The sequence below is a fragment of the Heteronotia binoei genome, chromosome 11 (genome assembly GCF_032191835.1).
Source record: "Heteronotia binoei isolate CCM8104 ecotype False Entrance Well chromosome 11, APGP_CSIRO_Hbin_v1, whole genome shotgun sequence".
In the NCBI taxonomy this organism is placed as follows: domain Eukaryota; kingdom Metazoa; phylum Chordata; class Lepidosauria; order Squamata; family Gekkonidae; genus Heteronotia; species Heteronotia binoei.
Genome location: NC_083233.1, coordinates 63,556,684 through 63,577,000, shown reverse-complemented (window position 1 = coordinate 63,577,000; position 20,317 = coordinate 63,556,684). Strand labels below are relative to the sequence as shown.

General features: G+C 45.3%; 1 protein-coding gene and 1 non-coding gene across 5 annotated transcripts in view; one reads left to right on the top strand and one right to left on the bottom strand.

Moving 5' to 3' along the window:
• The first annotated feature begins 8,716 nt into the window (after nucleotides 1-8,716).
• TRNAA-GGC (transfer RNA alanine (anticodon GGC)) lies at nucleotides 8,717-8,788 on the top strand. Its single transcript has one exon. It is a non-coding gene; the product is annotated as a tRNA-Ala (tRNA).
• Nucleotides 8,789-11,255: 2,467 nt separating this feature from the next.
• The window catches only part of SEPTIN5 (septin 5), a 107,578-nt gene continuing 98,516 nt past the window's right edge, over nucleotides 11,256-20,317 (bottom strand). For 3 of the 4 annotated variants that reach the window (XM_060249614.1, XM_060249615.1, XM_060249612.1), the window contains exons 9-12: nucleotides 18,093-18,228; nucleotides 17,119-17,139; nucleotides 13,756-13,858; nucleotides 11,256-12,467 (exon numbers count right to left, since the gene is read on the bottom strand). In XM_060249614.1, coding sequence (XP_060105597.1) covers nucleotides 12,411-12,467; nucleotides 13,756-13,858; nucleotides 17,119-17,139; nucleotides 18,093-18,228 — 317 coding nt within the window. In that variant the 3' untranslated portion in view covers nucleotides 11,256-12,410. The remainder of the gene's footprint in view (nucleotides 12,468-13,755; nucleotides 13,859-17,118; nucleotides 17,140-18,092; nucleotides 18,229-20,317) is intronic. The other variant, XM_060249613.1, reaches the window with a different exon arrangement.

Genomic DNA, 20,317 nt, shown 5'->3' with positions numbered 1-20,317 from the left:
AAACAAAAAACCCTGGCTGAGGGGAAGGTTAAATCTCTTCAAACTGAGGAACATTGCCTGTGCAACCCGGGTCTTGCAGGTCCTAGTGTGACCCCTAACCACACCACCATGTTGGAAATTAGGTTACCAAGTTCTTGTAACCAGCAGGATGCAGTTAGCTTTCCAACTGAGAACAGGGCTGCTTGCAAGGACCCAACCATTGAGGCAGGGTTTGTTGGCCGTTTTACAGGACAGCAGATTCTGGAGAAGAGGTGGCCAAACTGCAGCTCAGGAGCCACATATGGCTCTTTTGCACATATTGTGTGTCTCTCGCTCCCACCACCCCGTTGGCCAGTTTGGAGAAGGCATTTGTCTCTTTAAATCACTTTTCCAAGCCAAGTCAGCTGGCGGCTTGGAGAATGCATTTAAAGTTGAAGCTGCTTTCTTTCTACCTCCACCTCTCCCTTCCCCATCTATTTTCCTTCTTGCTTTCTTTCCTTCCTTCCTTCCTTCCTTCCATCTGACATTCATGTCTTGCGGCTCTCAAACATCTGACATTTATTCTTTGTGGCTCTTATGTTAAGTAAGTTTAGTCACCCCTGCTCTGGAGTTTGCTGAACGGATCCCTCGCTTTAGCACCATTCTCTGAGTGAAACAAGACTACTAGGTCTTTGAAAGGGCCCGTAAGGGTCCATCATAAAATCCTGCACTGCTGTGCTCCATGTAAGTCTTCTGCAGAGATGCACTTGAGCACCACCTTTACCAGCGCTTCCTGGAGCAACTTAAAGCAATCGATAAGCAAGAAATACAATGAGCACTCGTCTCTCAAAGTGGATTGATACTGGGCACTTGTTATTGCATCATTTTCATGTGGGAAGTGAACTTCCATGGTGTCGCACAGAAGATTCCCGTCTTCCTCTGACAGATGCTGATACACGGACAGTCACCGACACATGCTGCCTGTAGTTTTAAAAAGGAAAGTTTTACCACATCTTGTGCAAGGAGGAAGCCTGCTATGGAAAAGATTACCAGAGCTGTACTTCTCAAGGTTTAGCAGGGATCCTGGACAAAATGACCTTCTGGGGGCTTCCTCACATTTGCACATGCCTATATGGCTGCATACATTTATTTATTTTATTTATTTTATTACTTTAAATTTCAATCCCGCCCTCTCCGCAAGTGGACTCAGGGCAGCAAACAACATACATTTTTTACAATTTAACCAATAAAACTACAATTTAAAATGATTTAAAACACTTAAACATTAAAACATTCCATTGCATTTTTGGTGCTATATCACTATGATATTATTTAACATAAATATAAATGTAAATGGTGATCATGGTACTCTTTAATGGTGTAGAGTGGCAGCTCTCTCCCAAATTAGGTTAGATCTCAAAGGCCTGTCGAAACGGTTCGGTCTTACAGGCCCTGTGGAAAGTGGAAAGATCCCGCAGGGCCCTTATGGCCTCTGGGAGAGTATTCCACAATTCTGGCGCTGCCACCGAGAAGGCCCTGGCTCGCGTCTGCCACAACCTAGCCTCCCTTGGTCCAGGGATGGACAACAGATTTTTTGTCCCTGAACGCAGTGCTCTCCGGGGAACATGTGGGGAAAGGCGGTCCCGCAGATAGACAGGCCCCCGACCATAGAGGGCTTTAAAGGTCAATACCAACACCTTGAAACGGACCCGGAACACAATAGGTAGCCAGCGCAGCTCTCTCAGCACTGGCCGAATGTGCTCCCACCGGGGGAGCCCCATTAGCAGCCGCGCTGCAGCGTTCTGCACTAGCTGTAGTTTCCGGGTCAGCGCCAAGGTAGAGAGCGTTACAGTGATCTATTCTTGAGGTGACCGTAGCATGGATCACCAGTGCTAAGTTGTTGCGCTCCAGGAAGGGGGCCAACTGCCGCTCCCATGCACTCACATACCCACCCTTTCTCACTAGAGGAATGGAATATTACAGGAGAGCTCCGTCAAGGCCAGTCAGGTGTGATGTGACTTCAAGGTGGATGAGAGACCTAAACCACATGGCTCTGCTTCTGGGCAGCCCTCCCAGCCAACAAAGAAATATCTCCCCAATGCAAACCCACCCCACCCCTTCCAATGTTGCGTATCTCAGATCTAGCTTAATGGAGGAAACAGCAAAAAGGTGGGCTCTTTCAACATACTTTCCAACTTCATTTAGTGGGATCTTTTGCCCCGGCAGACAGGATGAGCAGTAGGTCCTTTGCGAACCCCTCCAAGAGACCACACCAACCTGGCTGTATTTAGAATGAACTGTCAAGTGGAGAAACAAGTGCTGATGCGCCTGGAATAATCTCTCAGGACAATGTTCTTGCTCACTTTAAGCATTTGAAGGGCTGTCACTTAGAGGAGGGCAGGAAGCTGTTCATTGGCAGCAGAGGAGAAGACTTGCAAGAATGGGTTTAAATTAAGGGCAGGAAGGAACCAGCTGGAGATTAGGGGAAATCTTTTTACAGAAAGAGTTTTCAGCAGTGGGATCAGCTACCAAAGGGTCATGAGCTCCCCTTCTCTGAAAGTCTTTAAGCAGCAGCCGGACAAACACTTGCTAGGGACGCTGTAGGCTGGCCCTGCATTGAGCAGTGGGTTGGGACTGTACGGCCCCTTCCGTGATTCTCTGATTCTAAAAGAACAAGCGCCTCAAACCATCCCAGGATAATAAAATATCTTTTTCTTTTGGAATATTTCCAAAGGGGCCAGACAATATCCACCAACAACAGAAGGCAGGGAGAGTTCAGAACAAGGGTGTGACCTTGACCCCTCCTCCCCACTTTCACAGCACCATCCTAGGACTGAAGATGTTTTGGAGTGGAGAGCAGCTGCCAGTAGCAACCCTGATGTGTGCAGCCCAGGGGCAAGGGGTTCTCCAGACTGATAAGTTTTGAAGAGAGGGAAAGGAAAAATAACAAAATCTGCAGAAAGGAGTGGAGGGGCCTGTAGGGTAAAAGGAGAGAAACGGAAACACTGGAGGTGGCAATATTTATAGAAGCAACTGACCACTCTCCCACTCAGGTTAGGCCACAGTATGGTCTTACCTTGTTCCGTCTTCCCAACAAGTTGAAGAGCAGTATTTTCCCCAAGTCCAGTCGATGAACTTTCCAGCTGAACCAGGATTACAAGGATTTGGGCCTCAAGATAATTTTCCTTGTGGTTCTTAAATTTAAGAAGCTAGAAACACAGCAATGGGAGCGGGGGGGGGGCAGGGTTTATCTCCACCTCTGGGAAAGTCTGTGAACTGTCCTCTCACGGCAGCTAGCTAGTGGCCAATTGTCCATGGGTAGAGAATTCATCATGTGTTGATTTCAAGTGGATTTCCAGAAGTGACCAAACTTTGAGTGTTATATGAATTTTCTAACTAAGTTCTGAACCTCTTCCTGTTTACAAGTTTCACCTGGCTTGTCTACAATGTGTGCAAATAAGGAATCTGAAGATGGTCACTTGGGCTCACATTCATCATTGCTGAAAGCTGAACAGGTGAGTCCTTTAGCAGCCCTTATTCCCAGGTGTGAGTGTGCCAGCTGGAACTGAATCAGAAGGCGTTTGGTCCCTGCTCGGAAAATCAAACCTGCCCAGATATCATAAAAAGGTAAAGGTAGTCCCCTGTGCAAACACCAGTCATTTCCGACTTTAGGGTGATGTCGCATCATGACATTTTCACAGCAGACTTTTAATGGGGTTTGCCATTGCCTTCCTTTGAAAATGCAGCTGGTGTAGAACACAACAACTTCCCTCTGTACAAGGGTAGACCATCAACATCTGGTGCTGTATTTTCTACCCGGTTCAGAGATGCTGCTGATATTTTTGGCTTTTGAGACAACCCCTCCCCTTCATAAGACGACCTGTACGTTAGACACTGAAGCTCAACCAAGTTGGGATCGCAAAGCACTGAACCCCAAGGGAGATAACGGAGAATTCTATTACGGATATTAATTCGACAGAATGATCAAAGACAGGGATACAGCTTTTGGTTGTTTTGTCTTTTAATTTACTTCATTGATCAGTTCAGGTAGTAAACGTTATTCATAATAATAACAATAATAATAATTTTAATAAAATGGATATGTTTAAAAGGTTCTGTCCTCTTCCATCACAATGACAAAATGTTCAACAGAAATTTACAAGAGAGCGCGCACGCGCAGTACAGAACAGCACAAGCAAGGTGTGGCGAGCGTCACAGAAGCACTAGCAAGCCGCAGGTACAACAGGGCTGCAAAGACCAAGGGCGGGGAAGGGCTGAGAAAGGCAGGTGTCGGCACACAGCACGGAGAACAAAACTCCAGCACACACACGTATCACCCTCCCCCCAACTTGAGGGAAAAATGCATGCGGAGAAATTAGTGAGAACAAGCACAAAGCGGGTACCATTATGTGGCCATCCAGGCTCATGCCATCTCCTCCCTAGGCAGGCACAACGAACCCAAGACCTCTCCTGCCCCACATACTGCTCGTGGAAGCTCTGGGAGTGGCTCCCCAGAGCAATTCCCAACCACAAGAACACACCTTGGAGCACGAGTGTGCATGACAGTGCAGAAGTGCACAGGAGCAATTGGGTGGGGGGGAGGGAAAGAGAGAGGAAAGCAGTGAGCCAATTTGTGCTCTTTGCTTCAGGATCCTCCAAAGGCAGAGCTGGCCGAGCCATGCATTGAAGCCCAACTCCAGTTACTGCAATCTACAAAACCTGACCTTTCCCCACATAAAGCCAAGGGAGGGAGGTGGTGGAAAGCGAGCATGATGAGGTCTATGTTGCTTCAAGGGCTGCTGAAACTTTCCTCCATGGGATGCTCTTGGTTTACTGGCATCCACAATACCTAGTGTTGCCTCTGATGCATTTCAGGGTATGGGGAAGTGAAGTAGTGTCCTTAAGGCATAATGGGTTTCTCCATTCCCATCCCCACCTCTACCCCAAAAAGCCATCACTAGCTATTTTCTGCAGGTCGCTGCGCAGAGATCCTTGCTGACAGCCCTGCAAGTTAAACCTGCCTCTTTACGTGAAGGCCAAGAATTCCTCCACTTTGGGCAGTAAGTTTCTTTCTTTTTATGGTTGATTCAGATTCATACCCCATCCTACATCCTCCATGTTCATTTGGCCTCTGTGATTCTAGTCCCCTCTCGTTCATTATCACTTTTAGTGAACAGAAATTAACGTCAGCATTAAAGGCTTTTCTCGTTCGCTTTCTCCTCGCCTAAAGATCCCGCATCAGAGTGCGAGTTTCAGTTTGCAACTCTTTATTCCAAGTGCACCAAAGATTCCATTGCCAGAAAGAGACTTTCTGCTGGTTTCTTTCTATAAAAATTCTGGGCTGAAGTATAAGAAGAACACCGTGGCTGCCTGGCTCAGTTGTGAACATGCAAGTCCAAGAAGGCGGTTCATTACAGAAATAATAGCATGAAAAAGATGGGAGAGAAAAAAGTTGCTTTCACACATGCTAAATAACGCAGTTTCAATCCACATCAGCAACCATTTGCAAGTTGATTGTGTTATTTCACACAGCAAAATCCAGTTGTAAAGGTACACTGAAAGAGGATTGAAAGTGCATTATTTATTGTGTGTGAAAGTGCCCAAATAATCATCCAACCTTTGCTTAAATGCTTCCAAAAAGGATGAACCCACAATGCTATGAAGGAGATGTTCTTAACACTTATGAGCATATTCTTCTCCATTATGGTCTAAAGGATTAAAGATGACCTATGAACTTGCAAAGAAAAATTTCCTCAAATACCTTTGAGTAATTTCACTCATCTTGGCAGCTGATTTTGCCAGCATTTTGAAGGGGGAAAAAAAAGGTGCTATCTTACAGAGACAGTGATCCTGAACAATCAGGGATCATACAGCCTGCACAATGACATTACAATATCACAAAGTCAACTCAGAGTGAGGGCAATGCTTTCTGCCCTACTTCTCATGGGTGAATACTTGTCCCCTTGTTCATAATTCCCCCCATCTGAAAAAGTGCCAAAAAGGGGGTGAAAGTGTTTGTGATAATCTCCACCATTATCTTCTGACAATGCGGAAAGCCATTTGTGTGGTTCCAAGTAGTTTGAACAAGGCAAGAAAAACCAGCCAAAAAGACAGGAGGCTGCTCCTGTGTTTAAACAATGACCCTCAACACACAGTGAGCTTCTTCACACACAAAAAGGTTTCGGACCTACAGAGACAATCATCCATGTGGTAGATATTTCAGGGCTTTTTTTTTGTAGCAGGAATTCCTTTGCCTATTAGGCCACACACCCCTGATGTATCCAATCCTCCAAGAGCTTACAGGGCTCTTAGTACAAGGCCTACTGTAAGCTCCGGCAGGATTGGCTACATCAGAGTGTGTTGGCCTAATATGCAAAGGAGTTCCTGCTACACACAAAAAAGCCCTGGGTATTCTTGGCAGAAACACTAGGACTAGTACAACACAAGGACATGCTTTTGAGTCTGGTCTCTTCACATAACATTTATTTTTTGCAAGTTATGGCAAAGTAGGAGAAGACTCAGCAGTCAATCGGCCAGCCAACTACCTATTATTAAACCATGGTCAAATATTTACAAATATTCCCTGAACCAAAAATGCCACTGTGCGGCTGGCAACTTAAACTTTTAAAAAATGTTATTTATTTATTTATTTGTTTAGATTTATATCCCACCCTACCCCACCAAAGCGGGCTGTAATATGGTGTAATTTGTTAGTGAGAGCAGTAAAGAATGTTGCTGGCCCGCAAACCTGCAGGCCAAGTATGGCAAAATGCCTCCTACTGGCCACTTCCTAGAACTGCAGGTATCTCCGAGAGGAAGGGCCTGCTCCATTACCTACTTAGTCCAACTTCCTTTAAAAATGCTTTAAAAAAAAGTTGTTCTAACTTTGCTTTCCATTAAGCTAACTTAATTTGGCTTTGTAAATAGCAGAGGTACGAAACAAGTTCGTGGTTAAAGCACCTCTTCTTTTATCATTCTAACAATGTTAGTAACTTGACAACATTTGACTGGTAAATTAACAATATGCTTTTTGGCTGGTCAGTGACCATCCTTGATTGGCAGTTAGATCCCAGTAGGCAGCCGTGTTGGTCTGAAGCAATAGAACAAAGCAGTAGACAAGCGCAACTTTAAGACCAACTAAGTTTTATTCAGAATGTAAGCTTTCGTATGCTCTTAAGCAGACTTCATCAGATAAATGGGAATGGACGCAGCAATTCTTGATATAAGTATGCAGTGTGGAATCATGGGAATGTTTTTAGCAGATTGAATCACAAACAGGATCTGTGTTTAGGATCTAACAAACACAGATCCTATTTGTGATTCTTTTAATCTGCTAAAAACATTCCCATGATTCCACACTGCATACTTATATTAAAAATTGCTGCGTCCATTCCCATTTGTCTGATGAAGTCTGCTTAAGAGCATATGAAAGCTTACATTCTGAATAAAACTTAGTTGGTCTTAAAGGTGCACTTGTCTACTGCTTTGCTTAATTGGCAATGTTTGCAACAACCACCTTTGCCATCATTTTGCCAGTGGTTTTATTCTTCTGTCACTGAGACAACACATCAGAAATGTCTATAGTCACATGAGAAAATGCTGCCATGCATTTTTTTTAAATGTCCCTTGGAGGCTTGGTGACAATCACATCACTGCATACACAAGAGAGCATTAACTTCTACCACAAATGCATGGAACATCTCATAGTCTAGAGCCTGGATAGAATGCAACAACTAAACATTTTGGCCCTTGCTTTGTCATTCCCTTTTTGACTTCTTGGCTCAGGCAAACCAGAGTTTACCATTGTAGCCGAACTGGCAAATCAGATTTTCAACTGCCTTTCAAACCAGGACTGTGAACCCACTTCAAGCTGAGGTTTCCAATGTAGGCATGGAGACCAAACACAAACCACAACTGGCCAATCTGAGCACACTTCAGAAATCATGTAGAACCATAAGAACATAAGAGAAGCCATGTTGGATCAGACCAATGGCCCATCTATTCCAACACTCTGTGTCACAGTGGCCAAAAAAAATCCAAACCAAGTGCCTTCAGGAGGTTCACAAGTGGGGCTAGAAGCCCTTCCACTTTGCCCCCCCCCCCAAGCACCAAGAATACAGAGCATCACTGCCCCAGACAGTTCCAACAATATGCTGTGGCTAATAGCCACTGATGAACCTTTGCTCCATATTTTTATCCAATCCACTCTTGTGGCTATGCTTGTAGCTGCCACCACCTCCTGTGGCAGTGAATTCCACATGTTAATCACCCTTTGGGTGAAATACTTCCTTTTATCCGTTCTAACCCGACTGCTCAGCGATTTCATTGAATGGCCATGAGTTCTTGTATTGTTAGAAAGGAAGAAAAGTACTTTCTCTATTTTCTCCATCCCATGCATAATCTTGTAAACCTCTATCATGTCACCCCACAGTCGACGTTTCTCCAAGCTAAAGAGCCCCAACTATTCCAACCTTTCTTCAAAGGGAAAGTGTTCCAAACCTTTAATCATCCACAGTTTCGTTAAGCTATAATTAGTATGACCATCTAAAGGTGGGCAATATCATTAAGTATGATTAGTTAGGACATCCCATAGTTAAGATCTGAAACCCTAACTAGAAGTTGACTCATTAACTGCAGTCAATGGCTTTATGTGAACATGAACATCCCAGCTGAATCCTTGCTTGGTTCCTGAGCACGGTGTAGGCCAGGATACCAAAGAGGTCTCTGCAGGACAGGTGGAGTCACTAGCATCAGTGGAGGAGTTGTGGCTCAATGGTAGAGCATCTGCTTGGCATGCAGACGGTCCCAGGTTCAATCCCTGGTATCTCCAGTTAAAAGGAGCAGGCAGCAGGTGATGGGAAAGACCTCTGCCTGAGATCTTGGAGAGCTGCTGCCAGTCTGTGTAGACAAGACTGACTTAGGTGGACCAAGGATCTGATTCAGTGTAAGGCAGTTTCATGTGTTCATGTGAGACAACCCAGACTTTGAATGATGGTCTCCAAACTGAATCCCAGTTTCACAAACTGACCTAATGGCTAAGTTTTAGGTTTGAATGGCCCTAAGTTAAGTATTTGAGAGTCTGGGCCTTGTTCCTGGTGAACTGAACATCAAATGACTGAAAGACAGCACAGCCAGTGTGGGACTATGTCTTTAATCCACACTTTCCCCCTTCACCCGCGCAAGAGCCACAGTGTGGTCACAGAGGTTCCCCAGTGTCCCCAAGGGTGTACTAGATTATCAGGGATGGCCACACAGTTGATGATGTGTCTCACTGATCATGAGATTAAACAAGCACATAACTGGAGGGAAAAGTCACTGCCGCAGAAGAACAATCCTTATCTCTGCTCAACAGTTCTCTCTGTTTTCCTGGCCAAAAATGGTCCAGTAGACTTCAGGAAGGCCCAACAGCTGCTGCAAGAAAACCTGTGTGCTGAGATGGAGGCTGGTGGAACTGCAAATGCCAGGCAGCTGTGGATGAACACTAAAGAACAATAAAACGAAACAGAAAAGCTTGCAAAGCTCAAGCAATGGTGTCCTTCCAAATGCAAAGCACCAGTAACAGCCAGCCGTGCATCCCAGGGGAACACAGCCCCTCCCCAGTCACCTGCCCTGCCAGAGCTAACGGCATGTTACATGTGGGCATTTATAATGAAGTCTGTGCACACAAATGCGTGCATATCTTTTTAAAGAAAACCAAACAGCATTTTTGGCGGAGTTTGGAAACAGGGGAGTATCAGACAAGGGTTTGCTTTAACCCTGTCTCGACTTCTTTGTTCCAAACCACCTGGCTCCAGCCCACCCCACCCTGCATATGTGCATGAATGTTGTTGCCACTGGGAGCTTTGCATAGTGGGAGAAGAGGCTGGAGGGAGGGAGGGAGGCTTGAACTGAGAAAACAGCGATGGGGAAAGGGTTAAGCACCAACCCCGCCGCCACCACCACCCACAATTTCTTGACCTTCCCCTTCCACAAAGCTGCTTTCCTCTTAGCAAAATAAATGGAGCCAGGACTCTGTTGTAGACAGTGGTGTGCGACATTAGTGCCTTGGAGGAGCTAAGTTTCTCAAAGTGTGGGCAGGCCTCTCCAACGGGGCAGCCAGATGAAGAGGCAGTCAGGATACCTGCACTTTTAATTGTTGTTGATTCAACAGGGGCAGCTTGGCTCACTCTGGTCTGATGACCTCACCTGCCAAGATTCCTACACAAAAAGGAGAAGGCATGGAATTTGCTACTTAGCTAGGGTGTTCAGATGCTGCGTGGCTCAACTGTTTCATGCAGCATCCGAATAGAACTGAGGGATAAGCTTGGATGCAGTTGACCTGGAACCCTGAGATCCTTTGATCTGAGCAAAGAAAAGGAAACAACGTGTTACGAGCCCTTTGGCAAAGCTGGGCTTGAAGTCATCTGGGCACTATGTCAAAAATCCAGCCTATTGCAGGAAGGGGCTGCTATGCCCTGCATTAACTACGCATTCCTCCCTCCCCAGCGCCCATCAGCCATTTTCCATTTGCCTCTCACTCCCTATGCCTCACTTATAACCCCCATAAGGATTTCTTGCAGAAATTTTCATGTTGTTTTAGAATACCCTTAGAATAAGGCCATGCAAATGGAGCCTTTCAATGGAAAACAGGAAGACGTGTGCAGGCTGCAACTGAACCACACACAGCATTTTGAGTTTTCTTGGTGTAAAAGGTGATGCTAGTAGGGTCGACAACCTCCAGGTGGCAGCTGGAGGTCTCCTGGGATTACAACTGATCTCCAGGCGACACAGATCAGGTCATCTGGAGAAAATGGCCACCTTGGAAAGTAGACTCTATGGCATTATATCCCCACTTGGAGTCCCCCACCCCCGCCCAAACACCACCATCACCAGGCTGCACTCTCAAAACAGCCAGATTTTTCCCAACCCAGAGCTGGAAACCCTAGATGCAAGACAGAAATGGTCCCTGGCCATAGGCATGCCCAGCAATGGCCCCTTACAAACATTTTCACAAGCAGTGTAGAATATCTGCTTCCCTGCCAGTTTTCAACAGCTGACTTGTACAGCAGTACTTCCAACAATGGCACATGTCAGTTACTGTCCCTGGGTGTTTTCTGTATGTGTATTTTGCTTCCCACCTCAATGAGTGTAATCTTCTGCATGAAGAGACAATATAATTCTCACATACAGTCTTGCTCAGAGTTGAACTGCATCACTGGCTTTGTGGTTGGTAAAGCTAACTCATGCGTATGCAGCAACACTACAAAACCCATGACACAGCTTGACTGCGAGCCAAGAGCAAAAAAACACACCAAACATTTCCATAGTGAACGTTTGTACCAGTAAACAGGACTGAAGCAATGCAATTCTCAGTCGACCCACTTTCAGTTCCACAGTGCAACTTGAGACTAGCAGAACTCCCCATTTTGCCTCAATACCAACTCTAGGTGGAATTCAGCAGAACCCCTAAAGGAAACCCAAAACTGTTCCTTCGAAAAGTGCACCAAGGGAATCCACTCAGCAGCATATGAACCAGTTGGTAGTTTTTCCTGTGAATCCAATTTGTGCTATGTTTGGCAAGGGAGTGAACACAGATCAGCATGATGGAATGACACAAAACCCTCCAGGTTATTCCTTTCATACTATTATCAACATGCCATTTTGTGGTACCCAGTTCCATCTAAAACAGGGGCAGTGGAACTGTTTGTAGTAAAAGCCCTCACATGGAGGCCTCTGCTTCCTTCCCTGAAGTGCAGAACAGCCTTGGAGTTTCTTGATAGGAAAAAAATTTGGAATGTTTCTGAGAATCTTTGGAAAACACCCCTCCCCCAAATCCACCCAGCATTTGCTTGGGGAATCTATACACCTTTCAGCTTGTCTGCTTCAAAGTGGCAGGAAAACCAGGGAATCCCCCAGGTGACGGTTGGACTGGAACCATCTTGCGAGCCCTGGGTTCCAAGCTATTGTTGGCCCTGCATGAACTTAGAGAGGTGGAGGATAAACGGGGAGTCGAGGGGGGCTGGACGAGGATCACAGCACCTTGGTTAGGAGTAAACAAGTACATGCGTTCACACAGAGTCCTCAACTTCATTAGCTGTAGAAACCGTGACTTTAAAATACCAAGCAGTTCCCTAAACAAGACTTTCGAGTACAACTGGGGAAAGAGTGCAAAATGGATGGCCTGTCTTTTCTTAAAAAGGAGAGAGAAATAAAATAGCCAGATGCCTTTGAGGTTGTATTCCAAAAGTGGGAGGGGCTTTCGGCGACCTGACCTCTTTTCCCCATCCGTCTCTTGGGCAACCCGCTGGCAAAGGGTGCTGCTGTTGAATGAAAGAGAGAGAGAGAGAAGGTGCCGCTCCTGCTCACACGTCCTTGGGCACAGGGAAAAGTCCTTCCTAGAGCATTCACGATTCCTGCTGGCCTGCTGGTGGTGGCGAGGCGGATTCCCTTTGCCCTCCCAGCCTGCTTCCTTCTCACTGGTCCTGCATCTGCTGCTGCATCTTTTGCAGCATCTCCTGCATTCTTCGCAACTGCAAAAAAGACAAGAAGCCAGTGGTGAGGCCACTTCAGCCTGGCAAGTATCAACAGCAGCAATAGTCACTAGCAGCCAAGCAGGGAAAAGAATCATGTTGAACAGTTCCTGCATCAATGAAGGGACCTTTGACTCTTGAAACCTTACACCCCGAAGGTCTAAAGTGCTACTGGATTCGAATCTAGCTTTTCTACTGCAAACCAACCTGGCAACAGTTCCAACATGGAAACATTTCCTGCATTGGTTTTCCTCTGTCAATAACATGTTGTTTACTTAGATATTTATACTCCACTTTTCTCCCCCCACACGGACGCAAAAAGGCTTACAACCTGGGCTTTTTTTGTAGCAGGAAATCCTTTTGTAGCAGGAAGTCAAATCCTCCAAGAGCTTACAGTAGGCCCTGTAATAAGAGCCCTGGAAGCTCTTGGAAGATTGGCTACATCAGGGATGTGTGGCTTAATATGCAAAGAAGTTCCTGCTACAAAAAATATGTGCTTACAATGTTGTCTTCTCCTCCACCATTTTATCCTCACCACAACTACCCTGTGTGGTTAAGCCAGGCTGCACAAAAGTGACAGGCCCAAGGTAAACCGACCAGCTTCAAAGGCAGAGTGAGAATTCGAAGCCGGGTCTCCCAGACCTATGCCTGACACTCTAGGCAATACACCATGCTGGCTCTCCCTCCCCTCTTCCAAGGAGCTCCAAATGGCTTATTTGTTTCCCTCCCCCCTCTCCCAGTTATGAGGGAGGTTAAGCAGAGAGAGAGGGAGAACATGACAGGCTCAAGGTGAGTTTCCTGCTGGAGTGAGGATCTAAACCCAAGTCTCTCCATTCCATATCCCATGAACATGGTCCTCTCCTCTTCCAGTTTCTCCTCCCAGCAGCCTCATGAAGTAGGCTAGGCTGAGAAGGACATCAGAAGGAGTGGCTCCAGGTCACCCTATGAACTTCATGGCTGAATGAGGATTTGAACCTGGGTCCCCACAGTTCTAGTCCAACACTCTAGCCACTACACCACACTCTCTTCATTTACTATGGCTCACTTTGTACTTGTGAAATTTCAGAAATCTGGAAAATCTGTTTCTTTCCCTGCTTGATACCTTGGAGAGCACGGCTGAAGCTGAATTAGATAGGCCCCTGGGTGCGATCCTATTTTTCCCCCTTCTTCCCATCCTTACCATAAAGTGGCACAAAACCTTACCATTGGAGGTGGCACAAAACTGTAGCTCTGTATTTAGGAAGAGGCTGATGCCTCAATAGGCCCAAAAGCCAAACCAGATTCTTACCTCTTCATCCTTCATCTTGATCAACTTCTCTGTTTCAGCGTCTGGCGTAGGTAGTGGCAGGATCGGAATGGGGCTCTCTATCCTGTTGTCCTGAGTCAGCTTGCTAAAAGGATGAAAGAAATAAAGGGGGGGGGGAATTTAGGCCATGTTGGATCTTATCTAGGATCATGAGCACATAGAGAGAAGTGCAAACATAGCTGACAGACAGCCATGAAGCAGAAGGGACAACTTTTGCCTGGACACTCTTACAGGACCCCTGGAATGTATCGTGGAACAAACTGCAAATTCTAGTGATTCCTGAGGTTTAAGGTTTCTCTGAATCTCTACACTTGAGCCTGCTTTGGCATTTTCCCCTATTCACTGGAAGCTTCTGCTGTATTCAGAAACATGCAGGTGTGGTCTAAAATATCTGGGGGACTGGAATAACATCTCAGGCTGAATGTCCATTTAGCTTCAGTGGGCAAAATGCTAGATTTCATAGGCAGAGTCTCACGGGACCTAGTCCAAAGCATGTGAAACGGGGCTTGTCTCTCCGGGCTGCTTTCTGGTGCATGCTAGTTAAAGACTGTTAGTGGAAACAGGAACTTGGGAAAGTGTACTTGCAGGGCTGGCCCTAGATCAGACAGCGCCCCATGGTGGGAGCCATCTTCTGCACACATACATCCCCTCCAATTATTCAACTTTTAAATATCTTTTTAAAGAAAAGTTACTGCATTTTAATTCCTTTTATGATACACATGCGTAATTTGTCAGTACAAGTTATCTCTATGGCAAGGCAAATTTGTATGCTGGGATCGTAAATCTCAATTTAGTCATAAAATGAGTACGCAAATAAAAACAAATATTTCTTCTACACTTATATACCCCTTTTATATTTTAATTTTAAGAATACCAATCTGTGTACTGACACCAGATATGAAATAGGATTCCACTAAGGAAAAGCCTTAGAATGCTACCTCTAGTCCTTGCAATAATACCATTTCTTTTTGCCAGCAGATAGTTGAGTAGAGAGGCACAACTGGAGCCCAAGAGTCCCCATATCTGGAATCCTAGGCAGTCACATGGGTTGCCTGGTTTCATAGGAGCTACGGACCACCTTCTCCTATATGAACTTGCCCATTAGGGTTGCCAGGCCCTCCCTCCCTGGTCACCTGTAGCGGATGGTGGGGTAAGGTTGCCATATCCAGGTTGAGAGCAACATCTTTGCGTTATTAACTTATGTGCTATTCACTTATGGGAAATCTTCTGTGCTATTAACTTATCTCATGAAAGAGCACCAAATAAGTTTCCAAGAGCTCCCCCGTCCCAGGGCACGTTCTTGAGATAAGTCTTGAAAATTGCTGCTCTTGATATATCCAAGAAGATGATGATATTGGATTTATACCCCGCCCTCCACTCCAAATCTCAGAGTCTCAGAGCGGTCACAATCTCCTTTACCTTCCTCCCCCACAACAGACACCCTGTGAGGTGGGTGGGGCTGAGAGGGCTCTCACAGCAGTTGCCCTTTCAAGGACAACCTCTGCCAGAGCTATGGCTGACCCAGGTGCAAGTGGAGGAATGGGGAATCAAACCCAGTTCTCCCAGATAAGAGTCCGCACATTTAACCACTACCCCAAACTGGCTCTAAGAACATTAACCCCGTCTTACCAGCAGATGTCACTCGTACAATTAATTACACTGTTTTTAATAATTAAAAAGTCCTTTGACTTCCTTATTTTTAGGGTTAAAGTCTCATGGTTTAGTTTCAAAACATAAAGCAACATGCAACAGAAACCACTAGATGGTGCCATTCAAACCCAAATACATAAGACCATGAATGTGAGTGAATCAGGCAAAGACACTAAATAAAAATATGATTAATTCAGTGCTGAAGATGATTGAATGTAGCATGCTGGTCGGTTTTCTGCCTAGCTATCTAGTACTTTTTAATGAAACTCATCCTTCAAAAAAAAAAAAGGATAAAGTTCCCCCTTTGTTTTATCCACAAAACAACCTTATGAATTATATTAAGCTGAGGAAGAATAACTGACCCAAGGTGAGCATCAAGGTCTGGGTTTTTTTCTTGTAGCAGGAACTCCTTTGCATATTAGGCCACACACCCCTGATGTGGCCAATCCTCCTGGAGCTTACAGTAGGCCCTGTACTAAGAGCCCTGTAAGCAACTGAAGGATTGGCTACATAGGAGGGGTGTGGCCTAATATGCAAAGGAGTTCCTGCTTAAAAAAAAGTCCTGATCATTAGAGATGGAAGCTCAAGCCTCTCAGAGAACTCTGGTCATCACACCAGACTGTTGTGACTGTCCAAATTACCTTACCGTCTCTATCTTACTTTAAAAGACAGGAAAACTGAAAATACCAGTACCAACAGCAGATAGCAGATACCTTGAATTTTATTATATTATATAGCCTGCCCATTCCCATAACATAAGCTATTGATAGTTTTAATTTTTTTAAAAAATCCATCAAAAAAGAAAAATGTTCAGACAAAACTTATATCTAAAAGAGATCACATGCGCCAAAATTTCTAACAAGGGAAAGAAAGGTTTGGGCAGGACTGAGACAAATGTTTGCTAGCAGGCATTTTCAAATGAAAAGGGCTGGCAGGGGGATGAAATGTCCTCCAGCCCTCTTTTTCATGTGTTTCCTTACATGCACAGCCATTTTTCAAGGGATGTTGGGGTTTGAACTTGGAGAGTTACGCATACAAAGTTCATACTTGAGTCTGGGATATCTACAGACCATCATCTCATATATGAATGTGCCCAGGCTCAAATTCCTGGCTCCAGAAGCCCCATCACCTTCAGGGTTTAGGTGGGTTATGACCAGGGCTTTTTCTATAGCAGGAACTCCTTTGCATATTAGGCCTTGATGTAGCCAATCCTCCTGGAGCTTACAGTAGGCCTTGTACTAAGCTGCAGTCTTGTGAGCAAAAATTCTACTTTGTGAGCTACTGATATTAGTTGTGAGATACTGCATAAATTAGTGTGCTCGGGGGTCATCCTTCCCGAACTAAGACAAAAATGGGTGAGTTGGAGGCTAAAAATCTGTGAGCTAGGTCACACTGACTCAGCTTAGAGGGAACATTGGTTATGCCCTTCTCAGGGCTTTCTCAGTGGTAGCATTCCAGTTGCGGAATATCTTTCCCACAGATGTTTTGCTCATTGCCTTCCTTGATATCTAATCTTTCAAGCACCCTAGTGAAGATGACATTTCCTTGTTATTTCGAACAACTGATTTGTTTGGTTACTGTTGCTGCTGTTTTATTATGATTTTGTTAGTAAGTAAGTTTTATCTATTTTCTGTTAAGATTTTAAAAGGAAAGGTGGGATATAACTTTTTAAAAATAAGTAAATAAATACTCTACCATTGATCTACTTCTCCAGTTCTAAAAAAATAAGAAGATATAAAAAAAGATTTCAGAAGAAGTCAGGGAAACACAGTAGAAGCAACACAAAGACAGTCTTCAGATGAAATTGTAGCCGGGGGGGGGGGGGAGCTAGAGTGGTTCATGTGTCCATATTCATCCTTCATTGACTGTATAGTACAGAACAATGAATAAGCAAGCCATCATAGATCTAACACTGGAGACAAAACTTTCACATCATCCAATGCCAAAGCAAACACAATATTTTTCAGTGAAGACAGAACAATGGATGCAATTCATGCAATTCTCTGAGAGTAGTCAAAAGCTGAGTAATTACAGGCTGCTTTACATATGCATGTACCTTATTAGATTTCTTGATCACTCGCACTCAGCATCTGAATTACTGGCAGATGACCTTGAGAAAACGCTCCACTGAAAAACAGCATGTTTGAGGGAGTACCAGATGATACTAAAAGTCTATCCATGTCTCAGATCTGCAATGACTCATCCATGCATATAAATCAGCATGTGATTTCTGCAGCCAAAGGACAAACATGCATGTATGGACCAGCCCCCAGGGACATGAATAGCATGCTGAAAGCTCCTTCATTCCTCCTGTTAACACTATATTTTATACTGCTTTCTATTCTGATTTATGTTATGACAGCATGACTTTTTTCTGGGAATGTGAATTAAAAACACTAACTATTAAGCTTACTGAGAAGAGCAAGACAAGTCATGCATAAAATGTGCATCAGAAAGACTCAACTGCACCTTTCATATGCTATTTCCCTTTTACGGTATTGACAGCTAGATCCCATTAAGCCTGGACCAGATCCCTCTGAAAGTGTTTTGTAAAGCAAAACCAAAAGGCTGCTCATCATACTTTTCAGAAGGAACTTCCAACCTAATATTCACGTATTGGTTCATGCATGCATGTCTCTTAGGTGAGAGACCTAAGCACTGGAACTCACCTGGTCATCTGCTGTATGCACTGTGCTCTGTAGTTCTCATAGTGAACGTCACAAGTTACGTCCTTCAAATCGTGCATGTGCGTCCGGATCAGCATGTTCCGCAGCTTTACAAAGTCACAGTGTGCTTGGTTTTCCACTGTGCAAAATAGCAAAAAAGACAACACAGGCAAATGAACTTCATGGCCAGAGCAGGGACTGGAACCCTGGTGCCCCCAGCAATCTATTTGCTACACCACAATGTTAACGTTGTCCAGCCACCCTTCATGTACCTCAAAATACAATTGAAAATGCTGGCTGAGTCATGACGGTATTCTCAAATATCTGCCTCATTCAAAACCAACTTGCATGCCTTGACTATTGCAACTTCTACCTTTCTGGTTCATTGTCACTCCTCAGTCCCTTCGCTTCTAACCAGCATCTCCTCGTCTATCTTTTTGTTTTCTTGCTCTCAAGTTGCAGCCGACTTAATGGTGATCGCATAAGGCTTTCAAGGCAAGAAATATTCAAGAGGTGGTGGGTCGTTGCCTGCCTCTGCATAGCAACCCTGGACTCCCTTGTTGGTCTCCCATCCAAGTATCACCCAGGACTGACCCTGCTTAGCTTCCAACAAGACTAGCTTGTCTGAGCTATCCAGGTCAAGGCAACCAGCATATGATGCCATGGTGTTCATGTCTTGTGTCAAACTGACTACATGAAATCCTTGGGCTGGCTTCCCGTCTTGTCCCAGATCCAAAACAAATTTCCTGTCCTAACCATCAAAGCCCTCCAAGGTTCCACCCCCACTTTACCATCCCCACTTTACCATCCCAACTGGAGAGCCAGTTTGGTGTAGTGGTTAAGTGTGCAGACTCTTATCTGGGAGAACCGGGTTTGATTCCCCACTCCTCCACTTGCACCTGCTAGCATGGCCTTGGGTCAGCCATAGCTCTGGCAGAGGTTGTCCTTGAAAGGGCAGCTGCTGTGAGACCCCTCTCCAGCCCCACCCACCTCACAGGGTGTCTGTTGTGGGGGAGGAAGGTGATAAGGTGTACATGAAACGAGGGGTCACAGAGTAGAACTAAAATCAATTCCACCCACTGCACCAATTGCCTGTGGTACTTCGCACCGTGTTTAGTGCAGTAATCCTTTTCTTGTCATTACCTTTCAGAACTGCACCAAGGGTCCATCTAGCCCAACAGTGGCCAGCTGGATGCTTTTGGAAGCTAGCATGCAAAGCATAGAGATGGCCTTCTTCTGTGCATGCTCAGTGACATATGGCCTCTGAACCAGGAAATGTCAACTTCTCTATCAAGGCTAACAGCTGTCAATGGTATGCTTCTCCATGAGTCTAGCTGTTTCATAACAGTACACCTTGCACTCAGTACACCGTCATTTGCTAGCTGTCCCTGGCCCAAGGGACGTCTGCTTAGCCTCGACCAGAGCCAGGCTTTCTCTGTCCCAGCCCCAGCCTGGTGGAATATGCTCCTGTCTAAGAGCAAGCCCCTGCAGGACCTTTCACAGTTCCACAAGGCCTTTGGCTGGAGTGGCAGGCCCCCAACTATTTGGCCTCACTTGCTGAAGTTCTCCATCTCTGTACAGCCCAAATTAACTTTACTTTACTTTACTTACTTTATTCGATTTATATCCCGCCCTACCCCACCGAGGTGGGCTCAGGGCGGCTTACAACAATAAAAGCTAACAAAGGTCGATTTAAATACAATTAAAATTATACAATAAAATACATAAAAGCCTAAAAATACATAAAACTCACATCGATATACACTATGCTACTATTCCTTAAATCAGTCCTTCAAATTTCCAATATTCAGTAATCTGATGTTTAAGATTTAATATTCAGGCATTCTGCTCACAGTTAATTATATGCCAACCGGAAGAGGGTTGTTTTACAGGCCCTGCGGAACTGTTCAAGGTTCCGCAGGGCCCTCACCTCCTCCGGGAGCTGATTCCACCAACAGGGAGCTGCAATCGAGAAGGCCCTGTCCCTGGTCGCTTTCAGACGGGCCTCCTTTGGCCCAGGGATTATAAGGAGGTTCTGAGACCCCGACCTCAGCACTCTCTGGGGGACATGTGGGGAGAGACGGTCCCTAAGGTAGGCAGGTCCCAGACCATAAAGGGCTTTAAAGGTCATAACCAGCACCTTGTACCGAACTCGGTATGTTATCGGCAGCCAGTGCAGTCCTCGAAGCCCCGGCTGGATGTGCTCCCGTCTAGGGAGCCCTAACAAC